Genomic DNA, 25,937 nt, shown 5'->3' on the forward strand with positions numbered 1-25,937 from the left:
GCCCAGAGACAAAGGACACAGCAGGTGCTGGCAGATGAGTCGTCACGACCCTCGAGGTGTCTCGGCCACAAGTTCAGATAGAATTCAATATTGACCAGTAGTGAGAAAGCCCGGTCCCCCTCCTCCTCATGTCACTCTGCAGGGCAGTTCCAGAATACGCATTTATTTTTAAAAAACCAAGAGAAGCACACACACAATAACTTGTCCAAAAAAACAGAGCGTCCGATTGAAACCCAATAGAAATCCCAATTAAAAATCCCAGTGGGTGACCGTAAACAAAGCCATACACATGCCCACGCAGAAAACCATCTCGAAGGAGAAAAACAGCTAAAAGCCCAAGTGAAACCTTTTAGGCTAATACTTAAAATGTATAAGATTAGGCACCAGGCTGAACTACACCCCTCCCCACGAAGGAAGCTCACCCTTTGGGTCACCCGCCTACTTCACCCTGTCTGGACGTCTTTATCGACAGCTCCCTGTGCCTGAAGGAATTTTTACATTTGCAAAGAATCATGTACAGTTTTAAGTTCTCCTGTACTCAGGGGTCATTTTGTAGGAAAAGAGGTGCAGGAGCTCATTAGAATAACTTATTTCCATATGCCACACCCCCTGACATCACCAGACATGTGTCAAAAGGCAACACCCACCGCTCAGGCTCCACGGGACTGTTTTGGATTGCTAGCTATTGGGGGGGGGGGAACATGCAGATCTGTCCTACAGATCTGTCCTCGCAGAGGAGTGAGAGCTTGTACCTGAATAAAACTCGACCTTAAAGGTGCCACTGGGCTGTTTTGGACTGGGGAGCTGGGGGGGGGGTGCTCTGCAGCTTACCTGGCTGCTTCTTGCTCCTCGTGGCCTAAGTGAGGGCTGCTGGGAGCAGGGGGCGGGGCTTGTTTCATATGCCCACCCCCTGGGCTCCTTACTGCCGGAGCTTCGCTCCTGTGCACTCCCACAGGAAATGACCCCTGCCTGTACTCATTTTACTGCATGGGCAGAGCTTCCGCATGCAAAACAAGCCGGAAGATTGAAAATACTCTACTTACTGCCTTATGACAATGGCGACGACGACAGCAAAAGTGAAGACTGAGAAGACGACAGCCACCACCACCAACAGGGTGGCCGACTGACTGGCTGCCTCATTGCTTCGGTGTGACTTCAAGAACTGTTCAATGCAACGTTCACCATAGTAATTCGGATGGCATCTGAAAAAAATCAGCATGGAAATCAGCAACTGTGCTGTGTGCGGATACTTATTGCCATCAAAAATCAACAAATGGCTGAAACTGAACCCTCCATCTGAGTATTCTTATATCCAAAATACTTGACAAAGGCCGTGGTTGGCCAGCATTAGGCGGGGGGACGGGGACATCCCTTCTCCTTTGAACTGGGCAAAATTAGGGGGCAACAGATCTTTGTACACTTTATTGATTCCATCACCATTTAATTCACATTTAATGATGGCAAAAGGTTTTACAGGTGGCATAACCATGTTAATCAGGAGTGCAATTGTATTTGGAAGAATAACACAGTATAAACATGATGCCCACAAAAATTTAGCCCTCCTTGCATCTGTGAGCATCCCTCTACCCCACAGCACACAGTTTGTTTGGGTTGTGGGGGTTTTAACAGTTACAAAGCTTGTTGACATCACCGCAAGTCAACACGTCACAGTGGTGGGGTTGTCTCAGTCAACTGATGCCAGAGACCTGTCAGGCCTGTTCTGCAAGATCAGAGTCACACAGTGGCTTGGAAGACTAAAGGGTTAATTGCCATATGTTGCATTCTCCTTTTCTCAAGTTCCTGAGACTTTTTGGGGATGTCAATTATTTCTCAGAAGATCTGTTTTAGATTACCTTTTAATCATCTGATTTACAGCCAAAGTGACTGTCTGAAAATGGCATTCACACGGAGGTTCACAAAGAGGATTCAGACATCAGCTAACTTACTTGCAGGTGGGTATCTGGAGATGTTCAATATATTTGCATTCACCGTGAATGCAAAAGTTTTTAAAGTCTTCGTCACAGGGTGTCCTGTTCTTCTTTTTCTTTCCCTTTCCCTTCTTCCCCCCCTTTTTTGGTTTGTCAAGATTCTTCTTCCCACTTTCTGATTGTGATGGTTTCTTAAGTTGTGATTCAACTGTAGAGAGAAAGCATGCATTTATATTACTTACATTTGTATCCTATCCTTTCTTCCAGGAGTATCAGAGGGGCTTTTTAGCCTGAACAATCCTGCAAGATAACTTATCCTGGGGGGAGGGGGGGGGAGGCCCGGGCCACCCAGTAAGCTCACGCCCGAATGGGGATTTCAACCAAAACATCCTTTTGGCTACATCAGTTCAGTCAAATCTGTCATGCTAGCATCTAGATAACAAATCAGGCTATGTTTAATTTGACAGGGCCCTGAAAATAATTTCATATGGAAGGTGCTCTTCTTCAGAAGAGATGGTTTTGCGGCAGCAAGGAGAGAATCAAGAATGTGGGCGGTCACATCAACATGTTTGCTTGAGGCATTTTAATCTGTAGATCAAATCATCTCTGAAGTCAAGGAGCCAGGATGGAACAAACATAAGGTGGTGACAATACAGGTTCATCTGCGAATGCTCAGCTGTAAGGGGGCACAAAATGAAAACCTTTTGGGTTTTCAACAGGAGGAACATCTCAGACTACAGATGTGACACACAGTCAGAAGCAAAGTCACCAACAGACCTGAAGGGATTTTGATTCTATGGCTTATGTTGGGGTGCTACAAACCATTTCTCCCTCCTAAATGCAATTAACATTGCAATTCTAAGTGGAGTTACACCCTTCTGGTAGGTCCATTTAAACCTGTGAGATTAGCAGAGTTTGACTCTGTTTAGGATAGGACTGTCAGTCACAGCCCGTAATACCAGCTGCTGACTTATAATTACGCAAATCAGCTAGGGTTCACTAATTAGTCAGCCATTTTAATGACTGTGGTCAACCCCTCCCCTGGTTCCCCCCACCCCCTTTTCAGCTATGTTCAAAGAATAGCATGGGAATCAGTTTAGGAGCTGTTTTTAAAAAACCAAACACATATCCAGTGACCCACCTGAACATATCCAGTGGATGAAACTGAAGTATGGGAATGAATTTGCTCCATATCTAATCACCATAAAACATAAAGACATTCACAAATAATCTTCATATACCTGCACAAATAGGCACAGGGACCTTGCTGGTAATCAGCTCAGTTTCAGAACCATATTAGAGCTTGCTTCAATCAATCAAACGAACAAACAAACAGATGACACCAAGTTAAGGGGGCAGTTTTCAAACAAGATCCCCTTCTCAAGTAGGCTGGATTAGCAACACCGATAGGTGCCTGAGGGGTAGCAGCCTCTGAAAGCCCACCTCTCTGGCTCTATTCCAGGTAAGGCTGATCAGATCTCTCCTCTGGAACTGGGGTGGTGGAAAGTGCCATGAAGTGCAGCTGACTTACAAGTAGGGCTTTCAAGGCAACAGATGTTTGGAGGTGGTTTGCCAAGGCCTGACTCCTTGTCACGGCCCTGGTATTCCTTGGAGTTCTCCCGTCCAAATTTCAGCCAGGGCTGACCCTGCTCAGCTTCCGAGATCTGACGAGATCAGGATCGCCTGGGCCAAGTGATTCAAACTAAACAAAAATCTAAGTAATATCAGAATCAAGTGAGGAGGGGAGAAGATAAAACCCTGCAACTCTTTAAACAATACCCAATCCTGGCACATTTCTTTACAGTAGGTATGAAGATGACTCAGTTTAAGCATGAATATATCTCTCAGTAGTAGTATGGTCAAATGGGACCGCCTGAGCACTTACTTTCTCCAGGAAGGATTAATTACGGCCCCTGCCCTTTGCAGGATCAAAATGCAATTCTGATTCTTTGACATGCCCATTAGAATGACACACAATAGACCTTTAGAAAGTGAAAGTGGGTATGTCTTTTAGCAGTTTAAAAAAATCCTGTGCTAATGAAGACACGGGTAACATTGAATCGACAGGGAGAAAATCTGAGAGAACATAATAGCAGCCCTGCTGGATCTGATCAATATTTTGATCAACGTTCTACCCAGTCCAGGACACAGCTGCGAGGCTCCCTCTCAGCCGTGGAGTCTTGGGAGCAAAAATTCTGCTTTGTGAGCTACAGCCATTAAAGTTGTGAGCGAGCGATTGGGCTCCTGCATCAATCAGTTTGCTCTGGAGCCCCATCCTTCCTGAGCTAAGAGACAAAACTGTGTGAGCCGGAGGCTAAAAACCTGTGAGCTGGCTCACACTCGCTCGACTCAGAGGGAACACTGCCCAGAAGCCACTCAGAGGCTGCTGCAGGAGTCCTGTAAGCAGGGCACGGAAGAAGAGGAGATGGGATTCATGCCCCCCGCCCTTCACTACCCAAAGGAGGAGTCTCAGAGCCCTTTACAATCTCCTTTCCCTCCCCCCCTCGCCCCACAACAGACACCCCCTGTGAGGCAGGCGGGGGCCGAGAGAGCTCTTTTGAGAACCAGCAGCTGCACGTGGCGGAGTGGGGAGTCAAACTGGATCTTCTGCAGTTTGCACTGAGAAGTATTGTGCCTCTAAATATGGAGATTCTATTAAGTCCTCATGGCTAAAAACCTTAATTAATTAATTTATCTAATCCCCTTTTAAGCCCCCTAGGTTAGTGACCATCACTACATCCTGTGTCAGTGAGTTCCACACATTAATCATATCTTACGGAAATAAACACTTCTATTTTCTCGAGGCTACTGCCATTAACTTCACTGAGCAGTACAGGTCCCAGCGTTAACAGAAGAAAACGTTCTAGCGAAAAGTTTCTGGACTTCAAGAGGCTGTGGTGCAGCAGCCCCACTCTGACCGGCAGGCCCTTCCCTGTCCTTCCCTCCGTGGCATCTCTGGGCACCAGTAGCTGCCTCAACAGCATGATGAAAAGCAGAGACATCACCCTGCCCGCAAAAGTCTGCATGGTCAAAGCAATGGTATTCCCAGTAGTCATGTATGGCTGCGAGAGTTGGACTATGAGGAAGGCCGAGCGCCGAAGAATAGATTCTTTTAAACTGTGGTGCTGGAGAAGACTATCGAGAGTCCCTTGGACTGCAAGGAGATCCAATCAGTCAATCCTAAAAGAAATCAACCCTGACTGTTCCCTGGAAGGCCAGATAATGAAACTGAAGCTCAAATACTTTGGCCACCCAATGAGAAGGGAGCACTCACTGGAGAAGACCCTGATGCTGGGAAAGACTGAAGGTCAAAGAAGACGGGGACGGCAAAGGATGAGATGGTTAGACAGTGTCATAGATGCAACGAACATGAAGTTGAGCCAACTTCAGAGGACAGCGGAAGACAGGAGGGCCTGGCGTGATCTGGTCCATGGGGTCGCGAAGAGTCGGACTCGACTGTGCAACTGAACAACAACAAGCTGCCCAAGGCCTCCCCCTGGCCTGTGCCACCCACCTGGCTTCCCCAGCACCCAGAGGGGCTTTCCCCTCTCTCTGTCCATTCGCCCACGCCCGCCACCTGGCCTTGGTAGGAATTGCCTGCGGAGAGGACCCGGGCTCCCAGCCTCCCTTCCCTGCGCGGCTGTTCTAAGGCCTGCTGCGTCTCCCACTGCCCAGCATCTGGTTACCACGGGGACAGCTTCCTGCACTTGCCAACCACTGGGGGAGTCTCCACTGGCCACATGACTGACCCGCCCCTTCTTCCTGGTGCTCCTTTCACAAAAGTGTGTCTGAAATGGTGTCGCAGAGAACCACTACCCGCATTACAGTGATAAATCATTTATTTAAAAGACTATGCCCAAACGCATACTGTCAGCACCAGGGGTCATTTCCTGCGGGAGCGCACAGGAGCGGAGCTCCGGCAGTAAGGAGCCCAGGGGGTGGGCACATGAAACAATCCCCGCCCCCTGCTCCCAGCAGCCCTCACTTAGGCCACGAGGAGCAAGAAGCAGCCAGGTAAGCTGCAGAGCCCCCCCCCCAGCTCCCCAGTCCAAAACAGTCCAGTGGCACCTTTAAGACCAAGTTTTATTCAGGTACAAGCGCTCCCTCCCCTGCCAGGACAGATTTGCACGTTCCTCCCCTCCCCCCAACAGCTAGCAATCCAAAACAGTCCAGTGGAGCCTGAGCGGTGGGTGCTGCCTTCTGACACACTCCCAGTGATGTCAGGGGGTGTGGCATATGCAAATAAGTTATGCTAATGAGTTATGCTAATGAGCTCCTGCACCTCTTTTCCCACAAAATGATCCCTGGTCAGCACAGCAACAGCCTGAGCAAGGGACCCAAAGGAAAAGTGTAACCATACAGCTCCTCCGTCCCTCCCTCCCTCAGTAGGTGCCCTAATGGGTGTCACCCTAAGGCAGGCTCCTTAAACTTAAAAAGGACAGTGGTTCTAAAGGGTTCCCATTACCTTGGAGCCTCTGCTCCGGGCCTGCAGTCCTGCACATGGCCATGGCGAGAGCCTCCTCCTCATGCTAAGGGGCCTTATCATCTCTGTTTGCCCACCCCTTGGCAGGAGGTCGAAGAAGCCCTTCCTGAAACCGACTAGCATTTTAAACCTCCGAATTGCTTCCCTGCTAGGTGTCACCTCCCTAGCTGAAGTTGGGGGGGTGGGGGAGCTTGACCACCTCACTGTCTCTCGCTGAACCTGTCAGCATTGCTCAAGGGTGGCTGAGGTGAGGCTGGAAAGCATCTGAATCGATATCCCCTCCTCCTGGCTGTTCTCTGCCGAGGGAGAGAAAAATCGTTTGAAAGCTCGAGGCGAAGGCTTCCCTCAGTCCAGACCTCCAGAGGAAAATGCATTTCTCCACAGATGCCACCAGACTTTTGTATTAGAAGATGGGCATGGGACCAGCACAAGAGGCAAAGGGGGTGGTGTCTGTTTGGACACACATGAACACATGAAGCCACCTTATCCTGAATCAGACTATGGGTTCATCAGAGTCAGTACTGTCTACTGAGACTGGCAGTGGCTCTCTAGGGCAGTGATGGCGAACCTTTGAGAGACCGAGTGCCCAAACTGCGACCCAAAACCCACTTATTCATCGCAAAGTGCCAACACGGCCATTTAACCTGAATACTGAGGCTTTACTTTAGAAAAAACCACTCATACATTAACTTAAGATGATCCAAACAAAGTAAGGAAAGCAATCCTTCCCAACTGCTTTCATTTACTTGAAATTATTTGGCAGAGAATTCAACACTTTAATGATGGTCTGGGCCTGACTGGGGCGATGGCACGCGTGCCCACAGAGAGGGCTCTGAGTGCCACCTCTGGCACCTGTGCCATAGGTTCGCCACCACTGCTCTAGGGTGTCAGGCAGAGGTCTTTCCCATCACCCCCTACCTGGTCCCTCTAACTGGAGATGTTGGGGATTGAGCTTGGGACCTTCTGCATGCCAAACAAATGCTCTGCCCCTGAGCCACAGGATTGGTTCTCGAGCTGTTGAGGTCTGTCTGTGTGCATGACGCTTGCCTGCAGTTCTTGGTGTGTGCTTTAACACAGGGTCCTAGAGTGAGGGGCTTCTGCTGACGAAGGGGAGCCACCTGATATGGCCTGCCGCTGTCTAAGGCGTGGTCGCAGCTGCAATCAGAGGTCGGCCAGCTGGCCCCGAAGGGTGCAAACAGGGCAGGCAAAGAGAAGCAGGAATCAGGGAGTCTGACAGTAGGGGAATTGGGGGTGGGGGCTCCTCTGTGAGCTCAGCATCTGGGAGAGGAAGACAGAGCGGCTGGACTTCACCCTCCTTGGTGAGGACTCGGCACTGCTTGAGGACGAGCACCGTTTCTTATGCCTTAACACTTCTAAGAAACCAAAGACAGAAAGCCAGCAGAAGGGTGGGGGCGATCCAGTGTCCTGCAAAGTGTACCACAGGCATCGTTACCTGCACTGCAATGCTTTTTGCTTCTTTGTTCGTTAAAAAAGAGGTGCATGCCAGCAATTACGGTCAGACCAGTACCCACCAGTCCCCTCCTCCCTCTGAGATCCCCACCAGACTGTTCCCGAGGGTTAGGGTTAGACCCTCAGTAGGGCAACAAGGAAAGGCTACGTGAGGAAGCCAAAGGACCAAGTGAGGCAGGGATGCTTAGAGAGGGAAACGAGGCACGGTTGTTTACATGCCAACACTGGAAGCCTCTGAGTCAAGACAAGGGATCCTGAGGTGCAGGGCACTAAATTGCTATTTAGATATAGTGGGCATCTCAGAAACTTGGTAGAATGGGGAATATCAGGCTACTGTTGTCCCTGGTTATAAACTCTATAGACAGGACAGGAAGGGGTGCATTCGGATGGTGTTACTCTGTATATTAAAGAAAGCATAGAGTCAAATAAGCTAGAAAACATTAAGGGAATAAACTCCTTCATGGAATACTATTGATGGAAACACTGGGCCCTGAAGGTTACTTAAAGGTGGAGGCGTACTCTCACCTACCTGGTCAAAGCCATGACATAGACATTGGGACGGAGAAGGATATAAAGGAGACGGCTAAATTAGAAAACGTTGTGACAGACTGCACTTTTTAAAAGCTTAGAAGTGCTGTGTAAACAGACAAAGGCTCTGTGAAGAGCCCTGAGAGACAGGCTGCTCCAAGCAATCAGATAGGTTAGCATCAACTGAGCAGTAAAAGTCTGGAGAGAGCTGCAAGCTGAAGAGATATTCAGTCAGATATCTGCCTTGACTGAGTTCAGTCTGAGTTCAGCCTCAGCTGAGAAGAAGGAGAAGAAGAGATTGGATTTATACCCCGCCCTTCACTACCCGAAGGAGTCTCAGAGCATCTTACAATCCCTTTCCCCTCCCCTCCCCACAGCAGACACCTTGTGAGGTAGGTGGGGCTGAGAAAGCAGTTTAACACAGACAGGAAAACTGGGGGAAGTTGTCAAGGAAGTTTAGGAAGTAGGCAAAGACTCCCATTTGGGCCAAGGAAAGGGGATAGATCTTCTAGAGGGAGAAGAAAACTCCCTACCCAGTCAAACAGGGAGCTAGCTCTGAAGAGTACAGAGATCCCTGGTCTTGTGTTGTTAGAAACTGCCGGTAGAGACCTTAAGAGGCCAGTTAAAAATTCAAGACAAGTACTGGTGTGATTCAAGAGAAGGGGTTTGGGTACTGGAAAGAGTGTACCAGCCTTCTGGAAACCAAAAGAGTCAAATAATACTCAGAGAAAGTGTACTGAAGTGTTTGGGGAGAACACTGGAACAAAAGCCTCTCAACATAAAGATTTAAGTAACTCTGGATAGCTTAAGAAACTCTCATTAACCTGAAACATAAAAACTAAAGTCTGTACATGTACCAGTTTTACTTCAGAAATTTCAACCCGATTTCACCTGACCTTTCCCCTCCGTGTTAAATAAAATATTTTGTTATTTTTTAATTTAAATGGCCTTGAGTGCCATTTAAGTCACTTAAATTAAAGGGGGCTTCCAATCCTTCCTTCAGGTTCCTGTGCTGGGCCAACTGTTGCAGAATTCGGGGTTACGTGAGCCTGGGCCTTTCTGTTTTTCTGTGCTATGTAGGTTTTGCTATAACCAGGGCATTTTTTGTAGAAAAAGCCCAGCAGGAACTCATTAGCATAATAGGCCACACCCAACAGCAGAAACACATTAGAATATTAGGCCACACCCTGACAGCACAGCTCATTAGCATATTAGGCCGCACCCCCATGTTACCAGAACTGTGGTCATCCAGCCACACCCACCTTTTGATTCTCATTCTGTTTACCTTGTTTGTTGTCAAAACCCAGGGCTTTTTTGTAGCAGGAACTTCTTTGCATGTTAGGCCATACCCCCTAATGTAGCCAATTCTAATGAGTTCCTGCTGTTGGGTGTGGCCTATTATGCTAATGAGTTCCTGCTGGGTGTGGCCAGCTCGGGAGCCAGCCGGAACTCCGTTCCTGTGTGTTCCTGCCCAAAAATAGCCCTGGCTATAACTGACTTTGGTTTCTTGGTTCAGAAGTCCCATAAGCCTTTGCTCTTTTGCTGGCAGCCTAGGCGTGAAAACGAAAGCCTTGCCCTGTAGATGTACCTTTGCCTGAATTCACATTCCATAGCCTTCCAAATGCCAGGCTCCAAAGCCTAAACATCCATCTAGGTCTTTTTGACTTTGCAGTAAATAAAACATATCTGGGCTAAAGGTCGTACTAGCAAAGGTTCATCTTATCAACTTAGGATGGGCTGGTATCTGGCAAGTTTGGGATATTTTTAATTGACTCCTCCCTTGATTCCTATTGGCTGAAAAGGAGGCTTTGGGCTTTGTTCGGGGCTGTTCCGCCAACACCCCACCTAGGCTTGAGTGAGGTCTTGGTCCACAGTCCAGGAATTCCTTGACCTTTCTGAAGTGTACACTATATCAGATATTGGGATTTTTCTACATGCTATTGGGTACTGATATTGACTATATGCTATTTAGTTTTACTTGTGTATAGTTTCAGAGGTAATAAATACTTTTAGATTAAGGGAACTGTTCTCGCTGTGTTCCTCTCCCTCCGGAGGCCTGGGTTGCCTAGCCAGACTCCAACCTGGAAGAGGCCTGGACCCCAAAAATTCCCCTACACCAACAGCCAAAATATCGTACTGTGACAGGGTGGACCAGCCAGAGTTCTTCAGGAAAGAGGAAAACACATTACTAGGGTAGCTCAGTCAGTAAAAGTGAAAGAAAAATTGAGGGAAAATTTTGCCGGGGGGGGGGGGGTGGGCGGGGCCGTCACAGTTGTAAATACTGGGTGACCGCAACTACCCTCACAGTGCAAATGGGCACACGAGTCACACCACAGAAAGATATTTTCTAGACAACAGAAATTATTGTGCTTTTGAGCATATACATTATCATGTATACATTTTTCCCTTTATGTTCATTTGGGATTATATTTAACAAGTAAGTCTCCGGGCATAATTTTAAGTCTATGTGCAGCACTTCGCCGATTAAATTATGTACATTTTTCCAAAAACTGAATATCTTTTCGCAGTTCCACCACATGTGGATAAATGTCCCTATGTTAGTTTTGCATCTCCAACAGTTTTTATTCGTTGTTTTATATGCTTTTGCTAACTTTTCTGGGGTCCAGTACCATCTATGGAATATCTTGAAAATATTTTCCTTAAACGTTACTGCCCTCATTAGTTTCATCGACTTCCAAGTTTTTTGCCATTCTTCCATTTGGATAGTCTTTCCCAGATCCTTCATCCAAAGGATCATGTTGTTTTTTATATTTTCATCTTGTTGGAAGTCATCCAAAAGGAAATTGTAAATTTTTTGGATAAGTTTATCATTGGAAGATAGCCATATTTTATCCAACTCTGTTTTGTCGTTTACAAATTCACTGTTTTTATCCTTATTGTACCTATCTTGTACTTGAGTCTTCTCCCACCATGTTAGGTGGATATTTTTTTCTGTTAATCTTTCTAGAGGTCTTAGCTTGTTGTTTTCCTCCAGTAATATTTCATAGGATACAGCCTTTTCTTTCGTCATTAATTTGGTGTTTATGAATGCCTCGAGGGGGGACACCCATCTTGGAGTTTTTAGATAATATCTATATTTCATTTCTTCCCATACTTTAATTAGAGCCGCTCTAATGATGTGACTATGGAAGTTGGAGTGGACTTTATCTTTCCCCTACCACAGGTACGCATGCCACCCCATATACAGGTCGTGTCCTTCCAGATAAAGCAGCTAGAATCTTGATTGCTAAGACCTGGAAACAAGAAAAGATTCCTAAAAGAAAAGAATTAACTGAAAAACTTATGGAGGTTGCAGAAATGGATAAATTAACTGTAATTTTGCAAAGGAAAGATGATATGGTGTTTAAGGAAAGATGGGTAGATTTCTATAAATGGTTAAAAGATAAATCTTTGTAATAGACTCGTCAGGATGTATAACCTTCGAATGTAAAAGATGTACATCTTATTTTATATTGTAAAACCTAAATAAACTTCATAAAAAAAAAGAAAAAAAAAGAAATTATTGTGCTTTTAAAAAGTCAGTCATGGAGCCAACCGGACAGGTGTCAACCCTGGACTTGGTTCTGACCAGGGCTCAAAACCTGGTGCAAGATGTAGGTTGATGTTGTGTCTGTTAACTTCAGCATACATGCGCCAAATGGAAAGTTGCCCCCAGCTGCCGGGCTCTGACTCCTGTGGGCTGGGGTCCAGGATGGGCACGCTCCCCAGCCTCCTCCCCTGGGCCTCAGGCGCTGCACTCTGACCCCTCCGGCACCGTGGCAGTCCCCTGCCCGCAAGGGCATGGCTTGGCCTCCCTCCGTGACTCTTCCCGGGCTGGTGTGATAAAGGACTGTCGGGGAGACCCTGTAGCTCCCCCAACGCCTTCCACCTGGGCCAATGGCCTCCCTGGTCGGGGCCCAGGCTTCTCTCCTACCCCGTCTTCCCCTGGAGTGCCGGGAGGTCGATCCGCTGGCCCGGAGGCCCAGGCTGCTCCTTCTCTGGCCCGCTCCCTTCCGAGGCGCAAGCCGTGCCTGCCAGGCTCTCGGGCCACTGCTGGCACATGCCTGGGGACGGCCTCCACCCTGCTCCTTCCCCCACAAGGCGAGGGGCTCCCCGGGCCCTGCCAGAGTCTCCTCTGAAGCAGGGGGGCAGGGCGGGGCAACCCCAAGGACCAACACAATCACTTTACAGAAATAAGAGCACTAGTTAGATGGAAGTTAAAAGTAGGTTAGTACGTTCTGGGCTGGGAAATACCTGGAGATTGGGGGGGGGAAGCCTGCGGAGGGCCCGGCAGGATACAATGTCTTAGAGTCCAGCGTCCAAAGCAGCCATGTTCTACATGGGAACTCTTCTCTACTGCCTGGAGACCAGTTGTAATTCCGGGAGATCTCCAGGCCCCACCTGGTGGTTGGCAACCCACGTTACAAGGGAGACTCAAGCGCCGGCTTGCACCCAGAACCCTGTCTCGCAATCCCGAAGGTGCCCCCCACAGGCTCAAAGAGTTTGGGGACCCCTGGGATAAGCTATTGACTTCTGAAGCTTAAAAGTTCTCCATTTCCTCAGTTTTCCATTTTAGGGTTTTCATCTCCATAGTTTCTCGACACATGGTCAAGATGGGAGTCCCAGGGCAAAAGCTGCCCTTGTATGGCTTGGCAAGTTGAAGAGACCAGTAGGAGGCTAGTGGGAGAGTACAAGAGGAGAGAGGTAGAAAGTTTCTCTGCTGTGTCCAAATAATTTATAGTCTCCCCCAGGGGGTGGTTTGTAGAAAAAGCCCAGCAGGAACTCATTAGCATAATAGGTCACCCCAACAGCACAAACTCATTAGCATATTAGGCCACACCCCTGACAGCACAGCTCATTAGCATATTAGGTCACACACCCCCATGTTACCAGAAGTGTGGTCATCCAGCCACACCCACCTTTTGCTTCTTATTCTGTTTACCTTGTTCGTTGTCCAAACCCAGGGCCGTTTTTTTGTAGCAGGAACTCCTTTGCATGTCAGGCCACACACCCCTAATGTAGCCAATCAGAATGAGCTTCTGATGTTGGGGGTGGCCTGTTATGCTAATGAGTTCCTGCTGGGTGTGGCCAACTCAGGAGCCAGCCGGAACCCCGTTCCTGTGCGTTCCTGCCCAAAAATAGCCCTGGTCTCCCCTTTTTTTGGAGTCCACCCCCTCTAGGGGGGTCACTCCTTTCTTCCTAACCCAATAGGAAGACATGCCATGTGCAGTGTTCCCTCTAAGCTGAGTTAGTGTGAGCTAGCTCAGTTTTTTAGCCTCTGGCTCACACATTTTTTTCTTGGCTCCAGAGCCAACTAATTTATGCAGCAGCCAAATGGCTCGCTCACCATTTTAATGCCAGTAGCTCACAAAGTAGAATTTTTGCTCACAAGACTCCATAGCTTAGAGGGAACATTGGCCATGTGGCACTGGGCTAAGGAGTTAGGTGAGAAATCTTTTGTTCTACTCTGGCCAGGTCCACCTGTATAATTACGCACTGGAGAGAGAGGCCTCATCTCCCGTCATTTTCTTTCTGCCAGTGTTATAGCTTCTGGCTCATGTGTAGAGTTACAGTAGAGCCTCAGTTACAGACCTATTGGAATGAAGAGGGTAGAGGGCATCTCTCCCATGTGTTACATTTGCAATTTAGATGTTCTTCTCTTTCGAGTGTAAGCACCGCTTGGGTATCTGCACAGCCAGCAGTATTCATCATCCCATTTGGCAGCTGGCCAGTATCTCCTGTCGGCCCATGCTCAGAATCGTGAGATGGAGCGCTATGATTCATGACTTACTTTGCATGATTGCCTAGGCAATGCACTGCACAGTGGGAGAATGCGCCATGCGAGAATGCACCTGTGCAAACTAGCTGTGGACCAGTTTTTAACACTGGGAAAACACTTCGCTTCCTCCTCTCACCAGCAGGACTGAGACTAAGGGAGGTAAAATGGGAAAGCCAGCAAAAGTGCCAGAGAACCATGTGTCGCTTTACACCGCCATGGGGTGTCTAATGTGCTGGAATGTGTGGGCTGCGCGCTTGCGCTTTGCCACCCTGCTTTTCCCTGCAGCCGTCTTCTCCCTGTTCCTTCGTCCTCTCTCTGTGGCCTTGAGGGCCTGGTTCATCCGTCCTGCCTCTTTTGCCGGTCTCCCGGCCTCACTGGGTCTGTTAGCTTTTCCCCGCGCTTGCAGGTGTTTGCTCATTGGCCTCTGCTCATCAGGGGGTCTTGTATCTGTGGGGTATAACTGCTTGATGTTATAACTGCCAGGGCACAGAAGTTCATGGAGTGTCCTTTACTCTGGTCAATAAACTGACCCTACTTGGGTCCTGTGTGCTGGTGCTGAGTTACTGGAGTACCTGACGCAATATGCTCTGTGGCTCCTCTGCCCCGCCCCAGCACAATCAGGACTCAGGCAGGCAGAATGTCAGACTCCACAGCCAAACAACGAAGTACACGCTTCCATCAGGACTCAGGCAGGCAGAACAGTAAAGCCAAGCAAGTCCCACCAGACAACAAAGCCCCCTTTTTGTGAGTATTTTTCCTTAGATTCTTCTGGGTGGTCTAGGCAGGTGGCTTTGTCACCCTCTTGCCTTACTCTGTTGACCATTCTGTTAGCCTCCCCCCCCCCTCCAAATTCACACAGACGCACAGAATGCAGATCGATTCAGGGGGGTCCCCATGTGGGTCTGAAGCAGCAGCACAAAGTTTGCGTTCAGTAGCCCCTTTAAGATCAACCCAGTTTTATTCTGGGTAGCATTTCTAGCCATTTTTGAATAGGTAAGGGACATCCAGCCTGCCTGCCTGCCTGCCAGCCACCAAGACACAAAGGCAAACGCAGAGTGATGACACCTTGCCCAAGGAAACCCACAGAGACTCCAATGGCTCACTGGCGGCTTTGTGGAAGGCATTTCAGATCTCTCCAGACAGCTGCTAGCACAAACGTTCTGTTGCGCTGCCACATTCCTTGCTAACAAGCGATCCTGGCGACAGCCGCCTTTTCGGTCTGCAGGTACCTTCGCTTAATCCTGGGCGAGGTAAACAACCTCTTAATTACCCCCTTCCTGCCCCACCCTCCCTCTGCTTCCTTGTTGAAAAGCCCTCCCACACCAATCAGAAGGCTCGGTTTGGAGCGCATCCGGACTTCCCTCCCATTCTCAAGCCCAGGGGAAGCAAAGGCTTCCTGCTGTGTGTCTCTTCTTTATCAGGCCTGCAGTGCGCAGTGCTCAGCAATCCGTTCCAGAGGCATCCTTCCTAGTTGGCCGTAGACCCTGCATTCCAGCTCCCTTGCCGCATTCAGCCTGTACACGCTGATAGTACTTTCCCCTGCCATTTCCACTTGGGTTTTTACCCGGAACTGACCCCGGCACCCCTCCTGGGATTTTGAGCCTCCCTTCCTGTAGGCCACCGGCTGCTTAGATCCATCCAGGATCCAAATGGGACACTTGGTTTCCCCACTCCTACTTCTTACTAACCCCCAACCTTTTTTGCCTTTAGCAACTGCACAAGTATGTTGGGAGGCAGTATGAAATATCTACCTTACGGGATTCGGTGCTGTTTACATACTTGATACTGTTCTGATTGCATGAGTGTATTTTACATCCTGCTCAATAAAATTCTCTGGGTTTCAGTATTCCAGATCTCAGTGCTCTTTTCCAAAATGTCTAGGAGCTTTTTTGTTCCTCCTTTGTCTCAAATCAAAACCCCCACCAATCCTGAAACAACTTCAGAACCAGAGAGGTGGCAGCAGAGACGTTTACATTTAGAAGAAGAAGAAGAAGATATTGGATTTATACCCCAAGGTCCTTCACTACCCAAAGGAGTCTCAGAGCGGCTTACAAACTTCTTTCCCTTCCCCTCCCCACAACAGACACCCGGTGAGGTAGGTGGGGCTGAGAGAGCTCTTGACAGAAACGGCTCTTTTTCAAGAACAGCTCTTATCAGAACTGCGGCTTGCCCAAGGTCATCCAGCCAGGTGCAAGTGGAGGAGTGGGGAATCAAACCCAGTTCTCCCTTCACTACCCAAGGAAGTCTCAGAGTGGCTTACAAACTCCTTTCCCTTCCCCTCCCCACGACAGACACCCTGTGAGGCAGGTGGGACTGAGAGAGCTCTGACAGAAACAGCTTTTTCCCCAAAAACAGCTCCTATCAGAACTGCAGCTTGCCCAAGGTCATCCAGAAGGTGCAAGTGGAGGAGTGGGGAATCAAACCTGGTTCTCCCAGATTAGAGTCCGCACACTTAACCACTACACCAAACCACTACACCAAAATTTAGCTTTCTCCAGAGTGAATTGGTACCCAAATTAAAAGACGGGCTCTATTCCCATGCACACATGTCGAGTACGTGCACATTTTCCAGACAACACATGAGAGCCAGTTTGGTGTAGTAGTTAGGAGTGCAGACTCTTAATCTGGGAGAAACGGGTTTGATTCCCCACTCCTCCACTTGCAGCTGCTGGCATGACCTTGGGTCATTCACAAGTTATTCCAGAGCAGTTTCTGTCAAGAGTTCTCTCAGCCCCGCCTACCTCACAGGGTGTCTGTTGTGGGAAGGGAAAGGAGATTGTCAGCCGCTCTGAGACTCCTTTGGGTAATGAAGAGTGGGGTATAAATCCAATCCTTCTTCTTTCTCTAACATCCCCCCCCCCCTCCAAAATCAAGCTGTAGTGCGGGAACACAGAGATACAACCTATTTGTGACCTGGTGCAGAACACCCAATAAAAATAAAACAATTTTCCTATGTTAAAAGAATGCTGCTCTAAAACCTTTGCAAGCAAATTATGATTTGAGCAGCAGAGGCATGATTCCTAATAAAAAGGGAGACCAACTGGATCTTAGCCACTAGTGCCCAATCAATTTTCTTGACTGTGTCTCAATCCTATTTCTGACTCTTATTTAACAAGCTGGAACGCCAGATGGATACCCCCACCACCACCGAAATATCTGTTGGCTTTCGTTTCTCTTTGTTAAGCCCTTAAAGGTAAAGGCTCCCTTGCTCGAAAGCCAGTCGAATCCGACTCTAGGGTTGCGGTGCTCATCTCCGTTTCAAAGCCGAAGAGCCAGCGTTGTCCGAAGACATTTCTGTGATCATGTGGCCGGCATGACTAAACACCAAGGCGCACGGAATGCTGTTCCCTTCCCACCGAAGTGGTACCTATTTATCCACTTGCAATGTCTTGCTTTCGAACTGCTAGGTTGGCAGGAGCTGGAACCAGAGACGGGAGCTCACTATGTCATGCGGCACACTCGGGTCTCAAACTGCTGAACTACTGACCTTCCACAGCCTGCAGTTCAGCGTCCTAAGCACTTGAGCCACCGCAGCCCCTTAAGTAAACAGACACACGTAAACTGCAAAAGAGCAAGCTGGTGTTTGCAAAGGCAGAAATGCCCATGATGGCAGCTTCATCCTAAATCATTTGACCAGCCAATAGGCATATAGCAAAAGCCGTCACCACCACCACCTTAGGTAGCTTTTCGCAGGTCTCACCACTGCATTTGGGAGGTCTATTCAGGATAACCTGTGCCTAGAATTCTAACAGACAAAAACCAAGAGGCCGCGATCTCCACTCCGGAAACCCTGAGACCCAGCTGCCAGGAGACCCACAACATAAACCCTGGTCCAGCAGCCAGGAAGAGGGGCTGATGTGAGAGGCCGAGGGACAGCTAGCAAGACAACCCCCCCCCTCTATTCGTGGCCTGTTGCCAGAACCGGTGGCATATTCAGGTGGCAAGTCTAAGCCTGCTACTGGGCTTGTGCATGACTCCCTCCTCCCTTCTCGTTCAGAGCAGCGGGACGGATTCCCAGGTAGAAACTAACTCCAAGCACCATCCACCATACCTGGATGCAAGTGTGCTGCCTAACTGTGCCAGTGCTCTGGAACAGGGACTACCCACACACTATGGTGCCCACCACTATTTCCCACGGCACCTGCTGAGCTTGACTTGTAACTGGCCACCCTGACTCACATGAATGGGTTTCCCATGGCTGCAAGCACAACCTCAACCACTACAGAATCATGAAATCACAGAGTTGGGGAGGGGCCCTACAGGCCACCTAGTCCCACCCCCTGCCCAATGCAGGACCAGCCTGGAGCATCCCTGGCAAGGGTTCCTGCAGCCGCTGCTTGAAGACGGCCAGTGAGGGGGAGCTCCCCACCTCCCTGTGCAGCTGGTTCCACCGGTGCACAACTCTGGCTCTCAAAACATTTTCCCCAAGATCCAGCCGGTTCCTTCCCCGTGCACAACTCTGACTCTCAAAACGTTTTTCCTAATATCCAGCCGGTTCCTTCCCGCCCTTAATTTAAACCCATGATTGCGAGTCCTCTCCTCTGCTGCCAAGAGGGACAGCTCCCTGCCCTCTTCTGGCAGCCCTTCAAAGACGTCAGGGGAGCCGTCATTTCCCCCCTCAGCCTCCTCCCCTCCAGACTAAACCATCATACTAGATCAGCCGGCCCCGTGAGCACCTGGGCTCCCCTCAGCCTGTGTGCGGCTCCTGCCAGGCCTGACTGACTGTGGCCATGCGCGTCTTTTGATGAGCAGACAGGGAGCCTTTTTTATCGTCTTAAGAGTCCACGGAGCTGGGCTGTTGCATGCGGCAAGACAAGTATTCAGGAGCAGAAGACCGGCACTCTCCTGTCTCCACTCCTGCCGTCCTTCCAGTGGCCTGACCATACTTCCAGCCAAAGTGCAGATAATTCTCAGCTTGACAGACCAATGGCTGGACTCTGAATTTGGCAACTCCATGGCTCCAGAGTGGTTGCAAAGCGGGGGACGGGGGGACGGGACGGGGCGGAGTCTGCCTCCTGTGGCTGTCGCTTTTGGGGTGCCCCCCCGACCCCCTCCTGACATTCAAAAGGGGCCTGCAGGCTCACGCTGGTTGGACAAAACAGCATAAGAGAAAGAATAAAAAAGCAGGAAAATCAACAAACTAACTGCCATCACCATCTTCAAGTTCTTGAAGGGCTGCCATAGAGAGGATAGTGCGGAGTTGTTTTCTGTGGCCCCCGAAGGTTGGACCAGAACCAACAGGTGGAAGAAGAGTTTTCAGCGAAACTTTAGGAAGAACTTCCTGACACTTAAGAGTGGTTCCTCAGTGGGACAGGCTTCCTCGGGAGGTGGTGGGCTCTCCTTCTTTTGGAGGCTTTCAAACAGAGGCCAGGTGACCACCTGACAGCAATGTGGATTCTGTGAACTTTTAGGCAGATCATGAGAGGGAGGGCCGGAAGGGTCGCCTCAGTGCTTAGTTCTTGCGGCCCTTTCTTACATGCCCAGGGAAATGCCACTCTGGGGTCAGGAAACAATTTTTCTCCAGGCCTGTTTGGCCAGGGATCCCGGAGGGTTTTTTGCCCTCTTCAGGGCATGGAGCAGGGGTCACTGTGGGTGTGGAGGGGGAGGTATTTGTGGATTCCCTGCCTTGTGCAGGGGGTTGGACTAGATGACCCTGGAGGTCCCTTCCAACTCTATGATTCTATGCAGCTCACAGTATCAGAGCTATAATCTCACCCAAAGTTTGATCTAAGAACTCAGCAGCAGGAAATGAAACATGGTATTAAAGCCAACCTTTTAGAAACCAGCCCCTTTCAAAGGCTCTCTGACCAGGATGGTCTCGACCAGGGATCATTTCCTGCAGGAGCGCACAGGAGCAGAGCTCTGGCAGTAAAGAGCCCAGGGGCCGGGCATGCAACAAGCCCCACCCCCTGCTCCCAGCAGCCCCGGGCCAGAAGGAGCAAGAAGCAGCCCTCCTTCTTTCCTCCTCTCCTTCTTTCCCTTTCGCTCCATATTTCCCTCTCTCCCTCCTTCCTTCCTTCCTTCCTTCCTTCCTTCCTTCCTTCCTTCCTTCCTTCCTTCCTTCCTTCCTGCACAGATCTGTGCATTCCTTCCCCCCAGCTAGCAATCCAAAACAGTCCAGTGGCGCCTTTAAGGCCAAGGTTTATTCAGGTACAAGCTCTCCCTCCTCTGCGAGGACAGATCTGCGCGTCGTTCCCCCAATAGCTAGCAATCCAAGAGAGTCCAGTGGAGCCTGAGCTTCTGACACACATCTGACACACATCTGGCTCACAACTTTAATGCCAGCAGCTCACAAGGTAGAATTTTTGCTCACAAGACTCCACAGCTTAGAGGGAGCATTGGCCTAGACACAACCTGAAAGCCACTTTAATGGTAATCGTCAAGTTGTGGTGTGATCGCGCCTGGATAATCCGCTATGCAATCGGCGCTCTCCCGTGGCAAATCCTCCATGTGAACAGGGCCATAGTCAGCTTTAATGCATCGATAGCCCATAGCCCCCAGAAGGCCAACAATAAGCGTGGGGGTGTGTGAATGCCAAAGTCTGGGGGCAGCAGGCCATTTCTAACCTCACCTGATGTGTAATGGCAGGAAAGTTCAACTGTGCAAAGACAGCTTGTTAGGTATACCTTAAATGCTCTCTAAGGCCCTTAGACAGCAGCACTTTGAATGGGCCTAGACACCACCTGAAAGCCACTTTAATGGTAAAACTGGGGAAATGCACTCTCAGCCGCGAGCACCAGCGGCCACTTGGACTGCTTCACTCTGTACCAGCTGAAGTCTCCAAACTGGTTTTGTTAGAGGGAGGGGATAAATGTGCTGACAACTGGGGATGTCGTGAATATGTTATAATATAGTGCATGTGACACAGAAGTACATTTTCAGTTTCACAGCTAAAGAGGACCAGCAATCAGAAGAAGCAGAACGTGAACGCGGAAGTGAAGCCAGCCGTGTATAGCTGCTGCTCATGCAAGATGTAGAACCTTCGTTCTCCTGAAGTTTTTTATACAAAGAAGAAGAAGAAGAAGAGGAGATTGGATTTATACCCCGCCCTTCACTTGGAGTCTCAGAGCGGCTTACAAACTCCTTTCCCTTCCCCTCCCCACAACAGACACCCTGTGAGGTGGGTGGGGCTGAGAGAACTCTGCCACAAAGTGCTCTTTCAGCAACAGCTGTGCCAGAGCTTGTGACTGACCCAAGGTCACATCAGCAGGTGCAAGTGGAGGAGTGGGGGAATCAAACCCGGTTCTCCCAGATTAGAGTCTGGGATTTGTGGACTTCATTTAAGTTTTCCCTTTCTGTCAAGTACTTTTTGATCCTAGCTCTTTAAGAATAAATAAGGGTTTGTTGAACTTTAACAAAGACTTAGAACTGTTTGAATTGTTTTGTACAATAGAATCTTTCTGCTTTTGTTTGTAATTCATTCACGGAGTGTCTTTATAGTGATACAATCTCCTCCCGTGAGCTCTCCTTTTGGTATACAACCCTGTGGGGGCAGCCGCTGCTGAAACGATGTGATTTTGATCTGCGCAGCCAACTGCATCTCTAAAGGCCAATCAGAAGCCCTGCTGGACAACAGCCCCACCCACATTCTACAAACACTTGGTGGGCACCAGTGTTCCCTCTAAGCTGAGTTAGTGTGAGCTAGCTCACAGTTTTTTAGCCTCCGGCTCACAGATTTTTCTCTTAGCTCAGGAAGCATAACTCCAGAGCAAGCTAATTTCGCAGTAGCCGAATCGCTTGCTCACAACTATAAGGCCAGTAGCTCACAAAGTAGAATTTTGCTCACAAGACTCCATAGCTTAGAGGGAACATTGGTGGGCACCAGCCCATGGGCACCACATTGTGCTACGGCACACCGCTGAGATATGGAGAAGCTGACCAACTTTCAATCCCACAAACAAATTTTTGAGAACATTGTTAGATGTTCCACCGACAACTCCGGTGCTCTCAACTGTATCCCGCCCATTGGGGAGGGCGGGATACAAATATGAAAAATAAATAAATAAATAAATTCTGCCTGGAAAACAGCAGTGCCGCAACGACCCTCAAGATTCCCACCTCCCCTCCGGGGCTCCGAACCAATCCATACGATTTAGGCCTCATGCAAAACCAAGTGATTTGTCAGCCAGTCAACCTCAGCCTTAAGGAGTTTTGGTGAAGATTTTCTCCTCTTCAGCCCATGGATTTAGTGGCTCTGAACAAGAGCAGCAGTGTAGCCAGGCTTTTCTTTGGCTTTCAGTTAGGGTCTGGGGTCAGATTAAGGAAGACAGCTTGTTTGGGAGTGACAAAATAAGCATCCTGTGAAGGGCCCGCCCTTCCTCATTGTTGTGTACGGGGTTTTGTGGACAGGAGCTCTGTGTGGTTAAGGAAGCCGCCTTGAACCTGGTGAGGTTACCTGTCCGGAGGAAGGGAAGCCAAATCTCCCTTCATGGTTTATTTACCATACTTGAGGCAAGGGTTGTCAACCTCCAGGTGGTGGCTGGAGATCTCCTGGGATTACACCTGGTCTCCAGGCAACCGAGATCAGTTCACCTGGAGAGAATGGCCATGAGACCCCACTGAAGTCCCTCTCCTCCTCCAGGCTCCACCCACCTCAGGCGCCACCCCCGACGTCTCCCGTTATTTCCCAACCCGGAGCTGGGAACCCTCCTTGAGGCTCAGCTACAAAGTAGTGACTCTCACTGGGGGAAAGGTTGTAACCTCTGGGGGTGAAGGTGGGAGCCAGTTTTACACTGAAGCCATCCACCCATTACAGGCCGGCATGAATCCGAGTAGCGCAAAACTCCGACCAAATGCCCGATACCCAGTCCTTGTATTGTGTGAGATTCCGGAGCTCGGTAGGAATCCTCCAAGCCTTTCTACTGGAATTCTGCATCAGGCTAAAGTCGTTAAGGACAAGCTGGCAGCCTTCCTATCAGCTTGGTAATGACCCTCCTTGAGATGGCCACATCTTCACCCAATTTACACTTCACTTAAAATGAAACCTGTTTTGGAAGTTATGTGTCTATCTGAAAGACCTTCCTTCACTTGCTTAAAAGTCCTAAATTATGCCTTCTCAGTATTTAGGAGGAAAATACTAGAATACCTTTACTGAACAACAGTTAGGTCTTTTTTGGAGAATAGGAACCACTCCGGTCACATCATGTATGCCATTGCTTCATCAGGCTGTATCTAGGTGAGGAATAAAAACTACAAAGGACTTGCCTATAGATCTAGTTAATTTTGAGGGTTTGGTTAAGATTGTCCTTGTACTGTCTAGTTAGAAATAGTATATCACTTGAAACGGGGCTTTTTTTTTGTAGAAAAAGCCCAGCAGGAACTCATTAGCATAATAGGCCATACCCAACAGCAGGAACTCATTAGCATATTAGGCCACACCCCTGACAGCACAGCTCATTCGCATATTAGGCCACACCCCATGTTACCAGGTGTGCTCATCCAGCCACACCCACCTTTTGCTTCTTATTCTCTTTACCTTGTTTGTTGTCAAAACCCAGGGCTTTTTGCATGTTAGGCCACACACCCCTAATTGTAGCACATCCGAATGAGTTTCTGCTGTTGGGTGTGGCCTATTATGCTAATGAGTTCCTGCTGGGCGTGGCCAACTTGGGAGCCAGCCGGAACTCCATTCCTGTGCGTTCCTGCCCCAAAATAGCCCTGACTTGAAAAGTCGCAACATGGGTGGCTATTGCCCTGAAGCAGAGGAAGAGTTCTACAGAAGCCCATACTGTTGAATGCAGAAAAGCACCATTGGTCATGCACTATTTCAGTTCATCTCTGGCAAAGGGAGTTTTGCTTCTTGAAAGCTTATGCCCTGGAGATCTTGCTGGTCTCAAAGGAGCTGCTGGTCCTGAATCCAGCGGTTTCAATTCCAGTTTTATTACCCCTTTGTTGTGATAGCCAGTTACAGTTAAACCGATAACCAGACTTGGCCGAATTTAACTTTGTTTGTTTTTACATGAAAGAGTTCTCAAATGTTTGGCCTCCCCGCCAAACATGCACAGTCTGAAGTGATATAATCCAGATAAATCTCCTGAGGTGTGTCCTGTCTTCTAGGCACTTGTTCTCAGGGACTTCAGAGGGCTGTGACTTCAGTGGAATGTCATTATTAAACAGATTACAGATTATTTTCTTTAGTGCTCACCGTCTTTCATTACAGCTGGTGTTCCGAGGTTCAAACAATGCCGTAGGAATTCATTTGCATACCATAAACTTTGGAGTAGTTCCCCAACCTGAAATGCGCAATCATTCCAGAACAAAAGACCAGCTGTTGACTGTGCCCGTCCTCCGTCTGCAGAGCCCAAAAGGATTTCAGCTACCCAATGAACTGGGCTATTGATTTGTTAAAGCGGACTATGGCCCTGTTCACACGGACGATTTGCCGCGGGAGAGCGACGATTGCATAGCGGATTATCCAGGCGCGATCACACCACAACATTTGGGAAGTGGAGCGCACCCATGGCAAACCCGTGGTGTACTGCCGAAAATGCATGATTAAAAACTACCTGCTCGAAGGTACTAGCAACCAGTTTGCCACGGGCTGTCTCCGGAGTCCCTCGGTGTGATCGCGCCGGCCGCGGCTTTTCCCTCCGGCCCCTCGTTGATGCGCAGGTGCAGAGGGAAGGAACCGTGGCGTGCTGCCAATGCGTGGGATCGCGTTATGGCGGCTCTAATTGCTGCGGCGCAAACATCCCCGCTCCCCTCCCCGCGTTATCCGGCCCGTGTGACCGGGGCCGATGAAACCTAACTGGTAAGGTTTATTTGATGCCTTTTACTGCATTGTCTTCTGTTGGAGAAAATCAAGCAAACAGACTTGTCATACAGACGAGCTACAAAATCATTATCTTACAACTAGATCTCATGGTATGTCCTCACCACCAATTTCCCAGAACTGTGGAAGCTTTAGAGGAGAGGGTGGACTAGGAGGTGCTAGAAGAGAGTGGGGTGGGGCTGCTGGGCCTTCTCAGGGAACACCAGTGGGCACGCGGGCAGGGGAGGCCCGGCCCACCACCCACCCCAAACAGCACACGCACAAGCCTGAGGCATGAAAGGGGCCTGTGGGACTTGCTCGTCGTGGTGATGACAGGAGCAATGCTCAAATTCCTCAAGGTGAAGATGGAGCCCAGGACATCCAGACAACGGAAGGGGAAAGGAACTGAATCCCCCCCCCCCCCCACCACTCTGCCTCCCCAGGACACACAGCGGCCCCGCCCGGCCCCACTGTCCAAGGCTGCGCCTGATGGGAAATTGCCCCGCCCCCATTCCGCCTCAGAGCGCTGGCTTCTCCCTTGCCTCCTGGTTGGCCTGACTGAGCGACACTCTTTTTAAATAATCCCCCCCCCCCGGATTAAGAAGAGAAGAGAAGAAGAAGAGACTGGATTTATACCCCATGGCCCTTCACTACCCAAAGGTGTCTCAGAGCGGCTTACAAACTCCTTTCCCTTCCCCTCCCTACAACACACACCCTGTGAGGCAGGTGGGGCCGAGAGAGCTCTGGCAGAAACTGCTCTTTTTTCAAGGACAGCTCTTATCAGAACTACGGCTTGCCCGAGGTCATCCGGCCAGGTGCAAGTGGAGGAGTGGGGAATCAAACCCGGTTCTCCCAGATTAGAAATTGGATTTATACCCCATGGCCCTTCACTACCCAAAGGTGTCTCAGAGCGGCTTACAAACTCCTTCCCCTTCCCCTCCCCACAACAGACACCCTGGGAGGTCGGTGGGGCTGAGAGAGCTCTGGCAGAAACTGCTC

The 25,937-nt window shown here is 49.4% G+C and overlaps 1 protein-coding gene across 1 annotated transcript in view; it reads right to left on the reverse strand.

Annotated features, from left to right (window-relative positions):
• The window catches only part of AREG (amphiregulin), a 42,158-nt gene that overhangs the window by 10,588 nt on the left and 5,633 nt on the right, over positions 1-25,937 (reverse strand). The window contains exons 5-6 of the mRNA XM_015406948.1: positions 1,947-2,136; positions 1,044-1,202 (exon numbers count right to left, since the gene is read on the reverse strand). Coding sequence (XP_015262434.1) covers positions 1,044-1,202; positions 1,947-2,136 — 349 coding nt within the window. The remainder of the gene's footprint in view (positions 1-1,043; positions 1,203-1,946; positions 2,137-25,937) is intronic.

Source organism: Gekko japonicus, unplaced genomic scaffold (assembly GCF_001447785.1).
Source record: "Gekko japonicus isolate JY-2015 unplaced genomic scaffold, Gekko_japonicus_V1.1 scaffold1469, whole genome shotgun sequence".
NCBI lineage: Eukaryota > Metazoa > Chordata > Lepidosauria > Squamata > Gekkonidae > Gekko > Gekko japonicus.